Consider the following 18,472-nt stretch of genomic DNA (forward strand, 5'->3'; position numbering starts at 1 on the left):
ATGGATGTTCTCTTGATAAGCGTGCGAATTTGACCATTTTCTGACCTGATAAGCATTCAAAATGTACTTTTGGGTGTCAGTGAAAATGTATGGAGTGAAAAGTACATAATCTTCTTTAGAAATGTAGTGAAGTAAAAGTTGTCAAAAATATAAATAGTAAAGTACAGATACCCCAAAAAAACAACTTAAGTAGTACTTTAAAGTATTTTTACTTAAGTACTTTACACCACTGATTACAGCACCGTTTTGATTGGGACAGCGCTATTGCGCTGCTTTGAGACAAGCGCGGGGACTCGTCTTGATAAATCAATCAATGTCAGACTTTTTGTTTTCACTGAATCTCTGTTTGTTTAGGCTACAATTCTAATGTTAGCTGAGGGAAATGTTAGCTGAGGTGAGTGCTGCTCATGAACATGTCTATTTGGCTCATTTATTACAACTTTTCTAGTTTAACTATTGGATTATTTTGCTCTTCCCGACCAAAAGCCTGTTATTTCACTGACTTGTCTGATAATCAATCAATGTTATTTTGTTTAACTGAATTTCCGTCTGTGTAGGCTGTTTGTTTAGTTGGTTTCTGGCTGGGCAAATAAGTGGTGGTATAGCTCATTCGGTTGCTCATCTATCACTGATCAGAAACATTTAGCATGCAATAATGTAGCCTAAATCAAGAGTAGGCCAATTATTTTGCTCGCGTATAGGCAACTCCAAAAACCCGCAGAGGTTGTGAAATATCAATATGAGACTCACATGCTTTTGAAAATAGTATTGGTATTATTTTCTATCGGTATCATGACGAAGATAAGATCCTACGCCTGCTTCCTGACGAGGTGGAGGGAGGGTAGGAAAGGGATGAAACGTGGATAAAAAATGCATGGGCTTGGGCTCTGTTTGAAAATATAACTTTTGTTTATGACAGCGGTTCCACTCGTTCCCGTGGGAAATATTATTTGTATTTTATTCTGTTATATAGTGCATTTGGAAAGTATTCAGACCCCTTGACTATTTCCACATTTTGTTAGGTTACAGCCTTATTCTAAAATTGATTACATTGTTTTTTCCCCCCTCAATCTACACACTACTCCATAATGACAAAGCAAAAACAGGATTTTAGAAATTTTTGCAAATGTATATTTAAAAAAAAACGGATTACATTTACATAAGTATTCAGACCCTTTACTCAGTACTTTGTTGAAGCACCTTTGGCAGCGATTACAGCCTAGAGTCTTCTTGGGTATGACGCTACAAGCTTGGCACACCTGTATTTGGGGAGTTTCTCCCATTCTCTGCAGATCCTCTCAAGCTCTGTCAGGTTGGATGGGGAGCGTTGCTGCACAGCTATTTTCAGGTCTCTCCAGAGATGTTCGATCAGGTTTAAGTCCGGGCTCTGGCTGGGCCATTCAAGGACATTAAGAGACTTGTCCCGAAGCCACTCCTGCGTTGTCTTGGCTGTGTGCTTAGGGTCGTTGTCCTGTTGGAAGGTGAACCTTCGCCCAGTCTGAGGTCCTGAGCGCTCTGGAGCAGGTTTTGATCAAGGATCTCTCTGTACTTAGCTCCGTTCATCTTTGCCTCAATCCTGACTAGTTTCCCAGTCCCTGCCGCTGAAAAACATCCCCACAGCATGATTCTGCCACCACCATGCTTCACCGTAGGGATGGTGCCAGGTTTCCTCCAGATGTGACGCTTGGCATTCAGGCCAAAGAGTTCAATCTTGGTTTCATCAGACCAGAGAATCTTGTTTCTCATGGTCTGAGAGTCTTTAGGTACCTTTTAGCAAACTCCAAGCGGGCTGTCATGTGCCTTTTACTGAGGAGTGGCTTCCGTCTGGCCACTCTACTATAAAGGCCTGATTGGTGCAGTGCTTCAGAGATGGTTGTCCTTCTGGAAGGTTCTCCCATCTCCACAGAGGAACTCTAGAGCTCTGTCAGAGTGACATCGGGTTCTTGGTCACCTCCCCGATAGCTCAGTTTGGCCGGGCGGCCAGCTCTAGGAAGAGTCTTTGTGGTTCCAAACTTCTTCCATTTAAAAATGATTGAGGCCACTGTGTTCTTGGGGACCTTCAATGCTGCAGAAATGTTTTAGTACCCTTCCCCAGATCTGTGCCTCGACACAATCCTGTCTCGGAGCTCTACGGACAATTCCTTCGACCTCATGGCTTGGTTTATGCTCTGACATGCACTGTCAACTGTGGGCCCTTATATAGACAGGTGTGTGCCTTTCCAAATCATGTCCAATCAATTGAATTTACCACAGGTGGACTCCAGTCAAGTTGTAGAAACATCTCAAGGATGATGCACCTGAGCTCAATTTTCGAGACTCATAGCAAAGGGTCTGAACACTTATGTAAATAAGGTGTTTCTGTTTTTAATTTGTAAATTTGCAAACATTTCTAAAAACCTGTTTTCACTTTGTCATTATGGGGTATTGTGTGTAGATTGCTGAGGATTTTTATGTATTTAATCCATTTTAGAATAAGGCTGTAACGTAACAAAATGTGGAAAAAGTCAACAGGTCTGAATACTTTCCGAAGGCACTGTATTCCATTATATTCTTACTATAAAATATGTCTGACTGTGATTGGATAGGTGTCTTGTCTGTTTTAATAAACAAAATAAAGAACTATTGATTTCATTTGAATGACACAGCCATGGCTGCACTGACCCATAACATAGGCCTAAATAAACTCAATATGCTCTTCTATTCTTTTGAAAAAACATTTTATTAGTCTTGTGTTTTTTTAGGACCTGCCTAAATGAAATAACGTTTCTCAATGGATTTATTAAAATAGATGCCCACCCACAACTGCACACCACTACTACCACATGCATGCGCACGGGAGGGATAAAAGTCGTATGCAGGCAAGAATGTGGTAAAAATGGCCCTGGATGTAAGGGTCATATAAACATTTTATTTTATAGGCAGAATACAGTAAATCCTATGTGAAAGCGGTCTCTCACTCTCTCACTCTCAGAAAGCACTTCACGTGCGAGCACTACGGCCATTCCGTGACGACGGGGGGCGGGACCGGCGCACTGGGGAAGAGTGGCTCGTTACTATGGCAGAGCGGGAGGCACACATCCCGTCGGTTGCCGAGGAAGTGGTGGGAGTGGTCAACGTGACCACGCTGAGCAGCCGTCAGTACTGTGTGATCCTGGACCCGGTGGGACCAGACGGTAAACCACAGCTGGGTCAGAAGAGGGTGGTCAAGGTAAGACTGAAAGAGAGCTCTGTCATTCACTCCTTTGTTTGGTCAATTGTTTGTTCAGTCACTCATTGCCGTTCAACACACTGGTGAGGAAGTTCAGTGACTTCATTGTTTTTGTAGCTTTTAGTCATTTCCCCAATGAGCTTTAATTTAACACTGCTCTCTCTCCTCTCCTCCTCCCAGGGTGAGCGTTCATTCTTCCTGCAGCCAGGGGAGCATTTAGAGCAGGGCATCCAGGACGTCTATATACTCTCTGAGGAGGAGGGCCTGGTGCTGAGGGCCGTAGAGGCCTTCAACGATACACAGGAGGTGAGGAAAGAGGGGGAAGGGTGGAATAATTAAATGCAGATGAGAAACAAATGAGTCAAATACAACGATCCTAAACAGGACTGTACATTCTCTGTCCTTTCACACTCTCTCACTGTTTCTTTCTCGCTCTCTCATTTTCCCTCCCTCTCCTTAACTCTCTCCCCTTCACTTTCTCCCTCATTCTCGCTCTGTCCCTTCTCTCTCTCCCTCCTTCTCTTCTCTCTGCCAGCAGGAAGAAGAGGAGGATGAGGAGGAGGAGGAGGAGGGGGTGGAGAGGGCCAAGCGCTCCTGGAGCGGTGGAGTCCAACGTCGCCCCGGTGACCGCTGGATGCTGCGCGGACCAATCGAGTACGTCCCCCCGGTTGCCGTGGAGGTGATGCTACGGCGACAGGCCATCCCATTGGACGAGAATGAAGGAATCTATGTCCGAGACATCAAGACCGGAAAGGTGAGAGTTTTTACCTTGCTGAATAGCCATGTCCCAAATGGCACCCTATTCCAAGGATCATCAACTAGATTCAGCTGCGGGACATTTTTTGTTGTTGTTGACGGATGGTGGGGAGGCCGGAATAATTACAAATAATTTGTAGACTGCAAATTGGCCGCAAGAAGCCCAAACAGATATAATATTTGACTGAAACATAATCATTTCAAACCTTGCTTACATTTGTATATGATAACATTATGCGTGGGAATACTTGGGAACAGATTTCCAAAATTAAAATCAGTTGGAGCTGATTTTCTGGTGTTTTTAGTCTTTTGTGTCCAATAATGAAGATTGCATAAAAATAAACACTACCGGTCAAAAGTTTGGACACACCTACTCATTCAAGGGTTTTTCTTTATTTTTACTATTTTCTACATTGTAGAATAATAGTGAAGACATCAAAACCATGACATAACACATATGGAATCATGTAGTAACCAACAAAGTGTTAAACAAATCAAAATATATTTGAGATTCTTCAAATAGCCACCCTTTGCCTTGATGACAATATGAAAAATGTATGCACTCACTAACTGTAAGTCGCTCTGGATAAGAGCGTCTGCTAAATGACTCAAATGTAAATGTAAATGTAAAATGACAGCTTTGTACACTCTTGGCATTCTCTCAACCAGCATCATGAGGTAGTCACCTGGAATGCATTTCAATTAACAGGTGTGCCTTCTTAAAAGTTAATTTGTGGAATTTCTTTCCTTCTTAATGCGTTTGAGCCAATCAGTTGTGTTGTGACAAGGTATACAGAAGATAGCCCTATTTGGTAAAAGATCAAGTCCATATTATGGCAAGAGCAGCTCAAATAAGCAAAGAGAAATGACAGTCCAAACCTACATTTGACCGTTAAGTTTAGGCAATAACTTGGACTGGTAAGGTTTGGGATAGGGTTAAACAGAACTTGACAGTACATTTTTGGCATTAATTTAGACTGGTTAAGGTAAGGGTTAAGGTTTGAGATGGGGTGTTAAAACAGAAAAATAAAAACATGTGCCTAGCACTGGGATTGAACCCACCATTTTCAGAGCCGTAGCTCACGGTTTAACTAGATGGTAATAGGCGCTCACGTTTTATATAAAAAATATATTTATATAAAAAATATACATTCATATAAAAAATATTTTACCATTATTTAACTAGGCAAGTCAGTTAAGAACAAATTCTTATTTACAATGACGGCCTACACCGACCAAACACAGACGACGCTGGGCCAATTGTGCGCCGCCCTATGGGACTCCCAATCACGTCCGGTTGTGATACAGCCTGGAATCAAACCAGGGGGTCTGTAGTGACGCCTCAAGCACTGAGATGCAGTGCCTTAGACCGAAAATCAGTGTTTTTTATTTATTTTTAAAAAATCTAAAATAATTAAGACATAGGAATCTTTTTCCTATTTATTTTATTTTCATAACCATTGCAGAATAAATTCCTCACCTTTTCTGGCCGTGATGAGTTCATTCCTGAAGTAGCCATACGACAAATTACCATGCGCATCTCTCACTTAATTGGACCTAGTAAACAGATATAGGCTATTGGTTGCGCACTCAGGACGCATGTGTAGAGGAAGCGGTCAGAATGCAATTGAGGGAGTGAGACAATTTTAAGGAGAAGAACTGTGTGATGCTTGACTTGGTTTCTTTTTTGTTGTGCCCCGCAAATGCACATGTAGGCCTATGGAAGACTAGTCAAAGCAAATTAACCTTGTCTTCAAGACAATAATACAAAATAAAAAATTCTAAGCACATTCCACCAAATAGTTTTACAGTGTGTGTGTGTGTATATATATATATATATATATATATATATATATATATTTGTTTTTTCTCTGGTTAAAGATCGAGTTTAGATGTCTGCCCATCCCTACCTCCGACATAGATTATTTTATTATAATATTTTTTTAAGCACTCTGTCACAATGAAAATGCTTAAAACTTGTCTAGGCAGCATACATTTACATTTACATTTTAGTCATTTAGCAGATGCTCTTATCCAGAGCGACTTACAGTTAGTGAATGCATACATGATTTTTTGTTAGTTTTTTGTGTTTTTTTCATACTGGCCATACACCATATATACAAAAGTATGTGGACACCCCTTCAAATTAGTGGATTTGGCTATTTCAGCCACACCCGTTGCTGACAGTTGTATAAAATCGAGCACACAGCCATGCAATCTCCATAGACAAACATTGGCAGTAGAATGGCCTTACTGAAGAGCTCAGTGACTTTCAACATGGCACCGTCAACATAAGAACTGTTCGTCGGAAGCTTAATGAAATGGGTTTCCATGGTCGAGCAGCCGCACACAAGCCTAAGATCACCATGTGCAATGCCAAGCGTCGGCTGGAGTGGTGTAAAGCTCGCCACCATTGGACTCTGGAGCAGTGGAAACGGGTTCTCTGGGGTGATGAATCACGCTTCACCATTTGGCAGTCCGACGGACAAATCTGGGTTTGGCGGATGCCAGGAGAACACTACCTGCCCCAATGCATAGTGCCAACTGTAAGGTTTGGTGGAGGAGGAATACTGGTCTGGTGCTGTTTTTCATGGTTCGGGCTAGTACAGTGGGGAGAACAAGTATTTGATAGAAAATCCAGAAAATCACATTGTATGATTTTTAAGTAATTAATTTGCATTTTATTGCATGACATAAGTATTTGATACATCAGAAAAGCAGAACTTAATATTTGGTACAGAAACCTTTGCTTGCAAATGAATTACTTAAAAATCATACAATGTGATTTTCTGGATTTTTGTTTTAGATTCTGTCTCTCACAGTTGAAGTGTACCTATGATAAAAATTACAGACCTCTACATGCTTTGTAAGTAGGAAAACCTGCAAAATCGGCAGTGTATCAAATACTTGTTCTCCCCACTGTATTTATTATTATTTTTTGTATTTTACCCTCTTTTTCTCCCCAATTTTGATCTTGTCTCATCGCTGCAACTCCCCAACGTGCTTGGGAGGCGAAGGTCGAGTCATGCATACTCCGAAACATGACCCGCCAAAATGCGCTTCTTAACACCCGCCCACTTAACCCAGAAGCCAGCCGCACAAATGTGTCGGAGGAAACACAATTCAACTGACAACCAAGGTCAGCCTGCAGGCGCCAGGACCGCCACAAGGAGTCACTAGAGTGCGACGAGCCAAGTAAAGCCCCCCCCGGCCAAACCCTCACGATGCTGGTCCAATTGTGCGCCGCCCTATGGGATTTCCGATCATGGCCGGTTGTAATACTGGCCGGGATCGAACCCGTGTCTGTAGTGACGCCTCTAGCACTGCGATTCAGTGCCTTAGACTGCTGCGCCACTCAGGAGGCCGTGAAGGGAAATCTTAACGCTACATCATACAATGTCATTCTTGACGATTCTGTGCTTCCAACTTTGTGGCAACAGTTTGGGAAGGCCCTTTCCTGTTTCAGCATGACAATGCCCCCGTGCACAAAGAAAGTCCATACAGAAATGGTTTGTCGAGATCGGTGTGGAAGAACTTTACTGACCTCAAACCCATCGAACACCTTTGGGATGAATTGGAACGCCGACTGCGAGCCAGGCCTAATCGCCGAACATCAGCGCCCAACCTCACTAATGCTCTTGTGGCTGAATGGAAGCAAGTCCCTGCAGCAATGTTCCAACATCTAGTGGAAAGCCTTCCCAGAAGAGTGGAGGCTGTTATAGCAGCAAAGGGGGGACCAACTCCATATCGACAAGCAGGTGTCCACATACTTTTGGTCATGTAGTGTATTTGATGCAACGAGGGTAGAAATGGCTTATTTGGACGATTATTACTTACCAAGCAAAGCAGAGCTGTTTTATCGAGGTACAAATATCCTGTGCTTTTTCATTTTGCGCATACGGACACAGCTTGGCTACATTATAACCACGAAGCGGCCACGGTCCACTCGTGTATTTGGCTCAGTCAGGACTGTTACTTTTGTAACTGAATGAAAACATTTGAACCGATTTTGATGTTGGGGAAATATATGGTGCAAATGCACAATGGTGTTAAATGCCTCTAAACAGCTTGGGGATAAATCTTTTCACAGATTTAATCATGTAATATTAGGCCTACTGATTATTTCTCAGTATCTTCTTGCGAAATACTCATTGCGAGCTACCAGACATGCAGTTTTCTGCAAAGGTGCAATCTTTTCTAGGCTGATGGAAGGCTACTTTGAGTCAGTGGGAGAACCTCAATTGCATACTCCTCGCGTCCTCTCTCCTTCTCAAAACCCATTGGATGAGAAAGTGAGAGGTCTCTCCCTTCTGAGATTGAGATTCTCCCAGATGCTGCTATACAACCAATCAGACATGCCCGTGCTCACCATGGTTCTTACAGGCAAAGTGAAATAGTGAACACCTCTCAAATGATATGTAACAACACCCTGAGTGCATTGGACATGAAACAATAATACAAAGGTAACGGCACAACGAAATGGATACATCATTTTATTTTGCAGGTGCCTTTTCATTTTAAACACCAGTGGTGCAACTAGTGCTTTCTTATGGCACTGAACCAAAACAATGGCGTGCAGGAGGGAAGCAAAACTTTCCAGTGGGCAAAACATTCGTTTTGAGGGGAGGGTGTGCAAAATGCAATATGTTAAAGGAGCAATATGTAAAAATCAGTCCGCCGTTTCCTGGTTGCTAAAATTCTAATAGGTCGCCTAATTTTTGTTTGTGACAAAACAAGCATTATTGTACCATCTAAACCACTGTTAAATATATTTTCAGTAACCAAAAATATTTTATTTTTATCTGTTTGAAGCTGTTGTACAAAACTGAAAGTCGAAGACGCAAAAACAAAACTTAACAGGAAACGTAGAAATAGCGCACATAGAACAGATCTACCGCTTCTTAGACTTGCTTTCAATGAGAATGACAAATCTATCTATAACTCCCACTTCTATGTGAATTTGGTCGGGTCGCCAAGAAGTTACATATTGCAGCTTTTAATTATTATATAAAATAGGCATATGTATTTTAATATAGACTAGTTCAAAACATTACTAATCATTGAAAATGACATTACCCATGGATCATGATCCTTTCTGGTAAAAAAGTGGGATTGCACCTGCTCCGTTGCTCAGGCGCCTACGATATAGTGCACTATTGAGGGCCCACAGGACTCTGGTCAAAAGTAGTGCACCATGTACTGTAGGGGCGCCATTTGGGACGTACACTAAAACACCTGATTCAAATGATCCAGGGAATCCATCCACCTGTTATTTAGCAGCCTTAAAACCCCACCCACCTCTCACCATCCCTCTCCCCTATTGGCTGCCTGGCTCTAGGTCCGTGCTGTGATTGGCCATAGCTACATGCTGACGCAGGACGAGGAGCTGTGGGCGAAGAATCTGCCTCAGAACGTTGAGACCCTCCTGGCCTCCACAAAAGACCCCCTGGCTGACCGCTCGGACCGCAGCAAGGAAGTGGAGATGAATGACCGGGACAAGACCAAGGTAGTGTCCTACAGGGTGCCCCACAATGCTGCCGTGCAGGTCTACGACTACAGGGAGAAGAAGGCCAGGTAAACATGGCTGACAGACAGACGGACGTGGAGGGACAATGACACTGGCCCTGTCCATAAACAACCCCTATACTAGCTGCCCAAATGGCACCCTATTCCCTATATAGTGCACTACTTTTGACCAGAGCAACATTGGGCCCCTAGTGTTAACTTTTCCCTTTCGACCTCCGTCCATCCCTCCCCTCTCTCAGGGTGGTGTTTGGGCCAGAGATGGTAATGATGGGTCCTGATGAGCAGTTCACCGTGCTGTCCCTGTCGGGGGACAAGCCTAAGAGGGCCAACGTCATCAAGGCCGTGTGTCTGCTGCTGGGGCCGGACTTCTTCACTGACATCATCACCATAGAGACGGCCGACCACGCACGCCTGCAGCTGCAGCTCAGCTACAACTGGTGGGTGGGACGGGGGGGGGCGGGGTCTGTGTCTGTGTGTTTGAGGATCCTCTGCGATTTGGTCTGTCTTTCTGTGCTCTGTGTCCCTAGTCTAGTCTGTAAGCCAGCTGATGTATTTAATACATCTCTACCTCGCTTCCCTCATCTCCCCCTCTCTCTCTCAGGCACTTTGACCTAAAGTCTCCTGCGGGCCCCTCCCAGGCTGCGGCTCTCTTCTCGGTGCCTGACTTTGTGGGGGATGCCTGTAAAGCCATCGCCTCCCGCGTCAGAGGAGCCGTCGCCTCCGTGCAGTTTGACGACTTTCACAAGGTCCGTCCACACCTCAATCATCTAAATCTTCACTTTGATGGCTTTTTAACACACTTTTTAATTCTACATGGCCTCCAGCCCTTAGCTTCCGTAGTTTAGGTAGGCCTATACACCGCTTTGGAAAACGTATGCCAATTGATTCAGACAACAATAACACCCCATGATTTAACCTCTTTAACCCTCTCCCCTCCACTCTACAGAACTCCAACCGGATCATCTGCTCCTCTGTGTTTGGCTTTGATGACAAGCTGGCAGTGCGTCCCAGCCTGCGCTTCCACCAGAATAGTCTGGTCATCAGCAGTGTGGACATCCAGTCAGTGGAGCCGGTGGACCAGAGGACCAGGGACTCCCTGCAGAAGAGTGTCCAGCTGGCCATCGAGATCACCACCAACTCCCAGGAGGCTGCCGCACGGTAGGACACATGACACTCACGTGTACTCACACCAGGGGAGAACGACTGCCCCCTCTGAAGCCATCGAAGTTCAAGGCCAACCATGGTACTGCAGGCATTGTTAGCATCCCCCATTTATAGTGAATGGAAAAATGTCAATCTTCGTTAAAGAAATTGTAATAATTTGAAGACAATCGTGGTACCAATAGTTGCTTCTAATACCACAGATGTATGTCCTTGAACCGATTTTATTTTAAAATCTCATTACAGAAGAAGTTATAAGAATAATGTATTTGCTAATGGCAGCCTGCAGTACCCCTGTCTGCCTTCAACTTGAGTTATTTAATGAGAGTGGGCAGCACTGAGCTAGCCTGCAACTCACTTCCTGGAGTAGCTCAAGCTGCACATGAGACACCATTTTAAAACTTAATTTGGCTTCAATGCGCTATTGAGTCTTCACATAGGAATGATTGGTACTACATGATTGATGGCTTTGGCCATTCATATATACAGTCATTGACAAACATGCATGCACACACACACTTACAGGAGCAATTAGGGTTAAGTGCCTTGCTCAAGGGCACATTGACAGATTTTTCACCTAGTTCGGATTAGAACTAGCGACCTTTCAATTACTGGCCCAACACTCTCAATCGCTAGGCTACCTGCTACCAGACAGACAGACACACACAGTTAATCTTCAAATTGGGTTGTTTTTGCCAGTTTGGTAAGCGTTAACTTCTCTCCCCCCGTCCCTCTCTCTCCTTCTCCCTCTTTGTATTCCCCTCCCTCCCTGCAGCCATGAGGCAGAGCGTCTCGAGCAGGAGGCGCGTGGTCGTCTGGAGAGGCAGAGGATCACAGACCAGGCAGAGGCAGAGAGGACCAGGAAAGAGCTGTTGGAGCTGGAGGCCCTCAGGTGACCATTGATGCTATGCTGCTAACACTAACGCGCGTTAGCATCACTTATGGGAAATGTAATGGCAGGGGGATAGCATTAGCATGACGCTAACACATTAGCTTCGCTGATGGGAAAATGTTATGACAAGGGGCTAGAATTAGCATGGCTAGCATTAGCACCATGCTGTTCTTAGTAGTGTGAATGCGAAGCTGTACCGAGTAACATTTAGATCAGAGATCCTAACATAATATAGCTATGCTATTGTGAGTTGTGTGAATGCGGAGGTTAGATATGTGGCTAGTTGTGGCGCTGGGGTGAAGTTTACCCTAGGTACAAATCTAGGATCAGTTTTCTCTCCCCCAGCTTCAAGTATTTTGTTCAAATGCTGGTGGATTCAACTAATAAAATAATGGACGACCTGACCAGAGAGGTCCAGGACCTGAAGAACAGCTCGCAGTTCTCTCAGGGTCAGCTCGACGAGTTGAAATAGGTGAACGGCAAGATGACAGCAATCTGTAAGTCATTGAGAGAGGACATCCGTTCTGTGTGTGAATCCATGATAACAATGACGGATAAATCTGACTATCTCGAAGGACAATCAAGGCGGAATAACATGGTTGTGGACGGAATTAGCAGAATCTCCACATGAGACCTGGACGGAGTCTGAGGACAAAGTGAGGGAAATGAGCTCTGAGAAATTGAAGATGGACCACAGGAAGATTGAGGTGGAGTGCGCCCACATGACTGGAAAACCCACCATCGGCCCAGGTGACAGGCCCAGGCCGATAGTGGTCAAGTTCCTGAGGTTCAAGGACAAGGTAGCTGTTCTGGAAAGAGCCAAGAACTTGAGAGGAACGTATATCTTCCTCAACGAGGACTATCCTGAAGCTGTGCGCCAGAAGAGGAAAGAACTTATCCCAGCCATAAAAGCTGCCAGAACGCGCGGGGACATTGCTTACATTCGCTATGACAGGCTCATTGTCCACCCGACCTCCCAGAAGCCTAGAAGGGATGAGAGAGCCAAGCCTATGGGTTCATAGCTTCAACTGCTGAATGTATATATTTTTTTCTCTAGCTTTGTTTGCTCTTTTCCATATTATGTCTATCTCTGATAAGCTACCCAGGAAAGGGCTGAAAATAGCACATATTAATAAATGTAGCCTTAGAAATAAGGTTAATGAAATCAATAACTTGCTAACATCAGATAACATTGATATATTAGCCATTTCTGAGACTCACTTAATAATCAAGATAATTCATTTGATGATACAGCAGTAGCAATACAAGGATATAACATCTATAGAAGCGACAGAAATGCTTATGGGGGAGATGTTGCTGTATATATTCAGAGCCATATCCCTGTAATGCTTAGAGAAGGTCTTATGTCAAGTGGTGTTGTGGTTGCAGGTTCACTTGGCACATCTAAAGCCTTTTCTTTTGGGATGTTGCTATAGGCAATCAAGTGCTAACAGTCAGTATCTAAATAATATGTGTGAAATGCTTGATAGTGTATGTGATGTAAACAGAGACGTCTACTTTCTTGGGGACCTGAATATTGACTGGTTTTCATCAAGCTGTCCGCTCAAGAGGAAGCTTCTCACTGTAACCAGTGCCTGTAATCTGGTTCAGGTTATTAATCAACCTACCAGGGTGTTTAAAAACACTACAGGAACAAGATCATCCACATGTATCGATCACATTTTTACTAATACTGTAGAACTTTGTTCTAAAGCTGTATCCGTACGCATTGGATGCAGTGATCACTATAGTGGCTATATCCAGGAAAGCCAAAGTTCCAAAAGCTGGGCCTAAAATTGTGTATAAGAGATCATACAAAAGATTTTGCTGTGACTCTTATGTGGATGATGTTACAAATATTTGTTGGTCTGATGTGATTAATAAGGAGCATCCAAACGCTGCACTTGAGGAATTTGTGAAATTGCTTTTTCCAATTATTGATAAACATGCACCTCTTAAGAAACTGACTGTTAGAACTGTTAAGGCTCCATGGATTGATGAGGAATTGAAAAACTGTATGGTTGAAAGAGATGGGGCAAAAGGAGTGGCTAATAAGTCTGGCTGCACATCTGACTGGCTGATTTACTGCAAATTAAGAAATTATGTGACTAAACAAAAAGAAGAATAAATTGTATTATGAAGCCAAGATCAATAATATAAAGAATGATGGAAAAAAAGTACTTTTAATGAAAATATGGGCAAAAAGACAAATTCAACTCCATATTTCATCGAATCAGATGGCTTATTCATCACAAAACCATTTGATTTTGCCAATTATTTTAATGATTACTTCATTGGCAAAATGGGCAAACTTAGGCAGGAAATGCCAACAACGAACAGTGAGCTATTGTATTCATGCATAAAAAAACAAATAATGAAAGAAAAGCATTGCAAGTTTGAATTTGTAAAGTTAGTGTGACAACCCTCCTGGCATTGACAACTTAGATGGAAAGCTACTGAGGATGGTAGCTGACTCAAAAGCCACTCTTATCTGTCATATCTTTAATCTGAGCCTAGAAGAAAGTATTTGTCCTCAGGGCTGGAGGGAAGCCAAAGTAATTCCGCTACCCAAGAGTGGTAAAGCGGCCTTTACTGGTTCTAACAGCAGACCTATAAGCTTGCTGCCAGCTCTTAGCAAACTGTTGGGAAAAATTGTGTTTGACCAAATACAATGCTATTTCTCTGTAAACAAATTAACAACAGACTTTCAATATGCTTATAGAGAAGGGCACTCAACATGTACTGCACTGACACAAATGACTGATCATTGGTTGAAAGAAATTGATAATAATAAGATTGTGGGAGCTGTACTGTTAGATTTCAGTGCAGCCTTTGATATTATTGAGCATAACCTGTTGTTGAGAAATTGTTATGGTTTTTCAACCTCTGCCATATCGTGGATTCAGAGCTATCTATCTAATAGCACTCAAAGGGTTTTAGTTAATGGAAGCTTCTCTAATGTCAAACATGTCAAGTGTGGTGTACCACAGGGCAGCTCTCTAGACCCTCTACTCTTTTCTATTTTTACCAATGACCTGCCACTGGCATTAAACAAAGCATGTGTGTCCATGTATGGTGATGATTCAACCATATACACATCAGCAACCACAGCTAATGCAGTCACTTAAACCCTTAACAAAGAGTTGCAGTCTGTTTTGGAATGGGTGGCCAGTAATAAACTGGTCCTGAACATCTCTAAAACTAAGAGCATTGTATTTGGTACAAATCATTCCCTAAGTTCTAGATCTCAGCTGAATCTGGTAATGAATGGTGTGGCTGTTGAACAAGTTGAGGAGACTAAATTACTTGGCGTTACCTTAGATTGTAAACTGTCATGGTCAAAACATATAGATTAAATGGTTGTAAAGATGGGGAGAGGTATGTCCGTAATAAAGAGCTGCTCTGCTTTTTTGACACCACACTCCAAAAAGCAAGTCCTGCAGACTCTAGTTTATTCTTATCTTGATTATTGTCCAGTCGTGTGGTCGAGTGCTGCAAGGAAAGTCCTAGTTTAGCTGTAGCTGGCCCAGAACAGAGCGGCACGTCTTGCTCTTCATTGTAATCAGAGGGCTGATATAAATACTATGCATGCCAGTCTCTCTTGGCTAAAAGTTGAGGAGAGACTGACTGCATCACTTCTTCTTTTTATAAGAAACATTAATGTGTTGAAAATCCCAAATTGTTTGCATAGTCAACTTACACACAGCTCTGACACACACACTTACCCCACCAGACATGCCACCAGGGATCTTTTCACAGTCCCCAAATCCAGAACAAATGCAAGAATGCCTTCAGTATTATATAGAGCCATTATTGCATGGAACTCCGTTCCATCTCATATTGCTCAAGTGAAAAAAACGGATAACGCAACACCTCACGGCACAACGCCTCTCCCCATTTCACCTAGATAGTTTGTGTGTATGTATTGATATGTAGGCCACGTGTGCCTTTAACATTTTTTACAATTAATTGATGTAGTTCTGTCCTTGAGCTGTTGTCTATTAATGTTCTGTATTTTGTGTGGACACCAGGAAGAGTAGCTGCTGCTTTTGCAACAGCTAATGGGGATCCTAATAAAATACAAAATACCAATTCTAACGGTGTGTGTTGCAGTGCGGCGGTGGAGAGTACAGGGGCAGCCAAGGCAGAGGCCCAGTCCAGAGCAGAGGCAGCCCGTATCCAGGGAGAGGCGGCAGTCAACGAGGCTAAACTAAAGGCTGAGGCCCTGAGGACTGAGGCTGTACGTATCCTCCCGCTCTCGCTATGCTGTGTGTGCATGTGTATGGTTGAAAGTGTTGTACATTGTGTAATTCTGAATGGTACATAACCAGTAGTTTACCTGTAATTGCTGACCTGTGTGTGTGTGTGTAGGTCTGTTTTGTTTGAAGGTGTTCTACATTGTGTAATGCTGAAAGGTTCACATACGATGTGTAGCTGACCTGTAATTATGTGTGCAGGAGGGCGAGCTGGACCGTCTGTCCAAGGCGAGGGAGCAGGAGCTAAGCTATAAGTCCGAGATGGATCGTTTGGAAGTGGATAAACAGCAGAAGCTGGCTGACATAGAGAGCAACCGCTTTAAAAAGCTGGTGGAAAGTATCGGAGCTGACACCCTGAAGGAGATGGCCAGAGCCGGGCCCGAGCTACAGGTACATAACTCCTTACATACATAACACCGTCATATTTGTGCTACACAATACATTTGTCTGAATAAAAATGGCACCTGGAGAATCCTTAAGCTCTTGCTCAGGTCAGAATCATTCTGTAATGTTTTACTTTACTGTAATGTTTCACAGAGCAGGTCTGTCTTTCTCCCACCCAATCTCAATTTAATTAAATTAGCTATATTAGCGTGACAAGACATTATAAGATACTGTTTAGGATATTGGAACTGGAACACAGGATCTTATTCAATCAGTTATAACGGAAAGGATAAATTATCATATTAAATGAATAATCTCTCCCTTTCTGTCCATCCCTCCCCTCTTTTCCCCGCTCCCTCCCTTTCTCCCCCACCCTCTCCCAGGTCAAGCTGCTCCAGTCTCTGGGTTTGAACTCCACCCTGATCACAGACGGCTCTTCTCCCATCAACCTCTTCAGCACGGCCAACGGCCTTCTGGGAGCTCTATCTCAGAGCCAGAGCCAGGGCCAGTGAGAGGAGGAAGAGAATAGGAAAAGGAGGAGGGGAAAAAAAGGAGGAGAATGTTTATGCACTGTCTGACGTAGTAACTGACAATTAGGGATATGATATGGATGACTGTACTGTGGTGATTATTCTGACGTGTGTGTGTACACATAGATGTGTGTCTGACTAAAGACGTCCAAGTGAACGTTCCCTTGGTTTACATGCCTTTTTTACGAATCTGTTTGGTGCCGTTGATGCCCTATAAAGTGCTGTCCACTCCATGTGTTGCATATCTATACTAACTAGAATCCTGGATAGTAAGGAATATTTTCTTGTTCTCCTTTTGAGGTTGATGCAAATTTCTTTAATTCATTTGTTGATCCATTTATCAAAGAAATTAAAGCATTAATTTTCCGCAAAACCTTAATCAGTGTCAATGTCTGTTTGTATCCATGGTCTGTCTTTACACACATTGTGGGGATCTATTTTCTTATAACTAGATGTGATGCCTAGCTTAGAAAGAATACATTAATGATTAAACATAATAGGTTTGTACTATACTGATATATATTGTTTAATATAACAAGCTGTGATTAATGTGGGGAACCGTTAGGGGGTAGGATGAGATAAGACTTGTGACTCACATACACACACACACTGCCTCTTTGTTAAACCGCTCAAGGACATGTGTTCTGCTACAGTGGAGAGGAACAGACTATGTCTGAGGTTGCTGACTCGAGACAAGTTGTGGAGATAACAACTAATGCCTGGCAACAGTGAAGCGCCAAGGGGCTGGGACCAGCCTGTGCGCCAACGATAGGCTGAGTAAGTCTAAACCACGCTCAGTCTCTACTCTGATAGGCCTGCATGGAGCAGGAACTATCTCTGTCAGAGTATTTAAAGAAGAACTTATAACAATGGCTCAGTTCTCTGACTGCCCTGCGTGGTTATTCAGTGGGCCCGTATATACGAACATCATATTTACCAATTCAAGTGTTTGCATTAATTAAAATAATAGTCTATTTTAGAAGACGTGTATTGACCTCTTTTTGTTCCTATACCAGATTTGAATTGACGCAACTTAACGACATCAACAAACACTGGATGAAGTGTCTCAATCCATTTGAATAAACCATATTTTTGCAATAACCACCATGAATCGAACTCTTCATCTGACTCTTTTGTGTGTAGCTCATGCAGTAGTGAGTAATAAAATAACATTAAGCAACATGCTCCGGCCTGGTTTATTTATGACACAATCTTCTATTGGTTTCTCAGCCAAATGGCTGCCCCGCCACTTAGTTTGCTAGAAAGCTGAGGGATGGCAAGAGCTTGAGATATTCATCAACTCTCAAATTGTATCATATCAATGTATATCATTAATTGAAATGACCATTGGACAGCATTACAAATATTACTGATTGCACCTTTAATCAATGATTTGATACTGGTTAAATTTTTATTAGAAGACCACTGGATATTTTAGCACAGATTTTTCCTCGATTTGATAGTCTATTCGACCATCCCAATGTATATTTGACCATGTAAAATACGTAGAACAAAATGTGGTTTAGTTGCAGGTAGCTGGTAACGTGATGAATGTTTTGTTTGTCCAAAGAGTAAACAGAATCACTATAACTTGGCCTACATACAGGAGGTAGGTCCCTTGTGTAACTCTACTGTATTTTTTATGTTTGTGTTGCGTGTACGATTTATGTCCACAGGACGTCGCTAGCATACAACACTTCGCTAAAGTATCCCTCATGGCTCGGCCTGGCTGGTACTGTATATCTCCACCTCAGGTGCC

At 42.9% G+C, this 18,472-nt stretch overlaps 1 protein-coding gene across 2 annotated transcripts in view; it reads left to right on the top strand.

Moving 5' to 3' along the window:
• LOC121550353 (major vault protein) overlaps window positions 1–17,092 on the top strand; it is a 28,045-nt gene extending 10,953 nt beyond the window's left edge. Inside the window, exons 7-17 of one of the 2 annotated variants that reach the window (XM_041862576.2) lie at window positions 2,972–3,208; window positions 3,389–3,514; window positions 3,744–3,962; window positions 9,303–9,538; window positions 9,730–9,927; window positions 10,092–10,236; window positions 10,437–10,648; window positions 11,427–11,543; window positions 15,657–15,783; window positions 16,001–16,189; window positions 16,567–17,092. In XM_041862576.2, coding sequence (XP_041718510.1) covers window positions 2,972–3,208; window positions 3,389–3,514; window positions 3,744–3,962; window positions 9,303–9,538; window positions 9,730–9,927; window positions 10,092–10,236; window positions 10,437–10,648; window positions 11,427–11,543; window positions 15,657–15,783; window positions 16,001–16,189; window positions 16,567–16,695 — 1,935 coding nt within the window. In that variant the 3' untranslated portion in view covers window positions 16,696–17,092. The remainder of the gene's footprint in view (window positions 1–2,971; window positions 3,209–3,388; window positions 3,515–3,743; window positions 3,963–9,302; window positions 9,539–9,729; window positions 9,928–10,091; window positions 10,237–10,436; window positions 10,649–11,426; window positions 11,544–15,656; window positions 15,784–16,000; window positions 16,190–16,566) is intronic. The other variant, XM_041862579.2, reaches the window with a different exon arrangement.
• Window positions 17,093–18,472: the final 1,380 nt, after the last annotated feature.

The sequence above is a fragment of the Coregonus clupeaformis genome, chromosome 10 (genome assembly GCF_020615455.1).
Source record: "Coregonus clupeaformis isolate EN_2021a chromosome 10, ASM2061545v1, whole genome shotgun sequence".
NCBI lineage: Eukaryota > Metazoa > Chordata > Actinopteri > Salmoniformes > Salmonidae > Coregonus > Coregonus clupeaformis.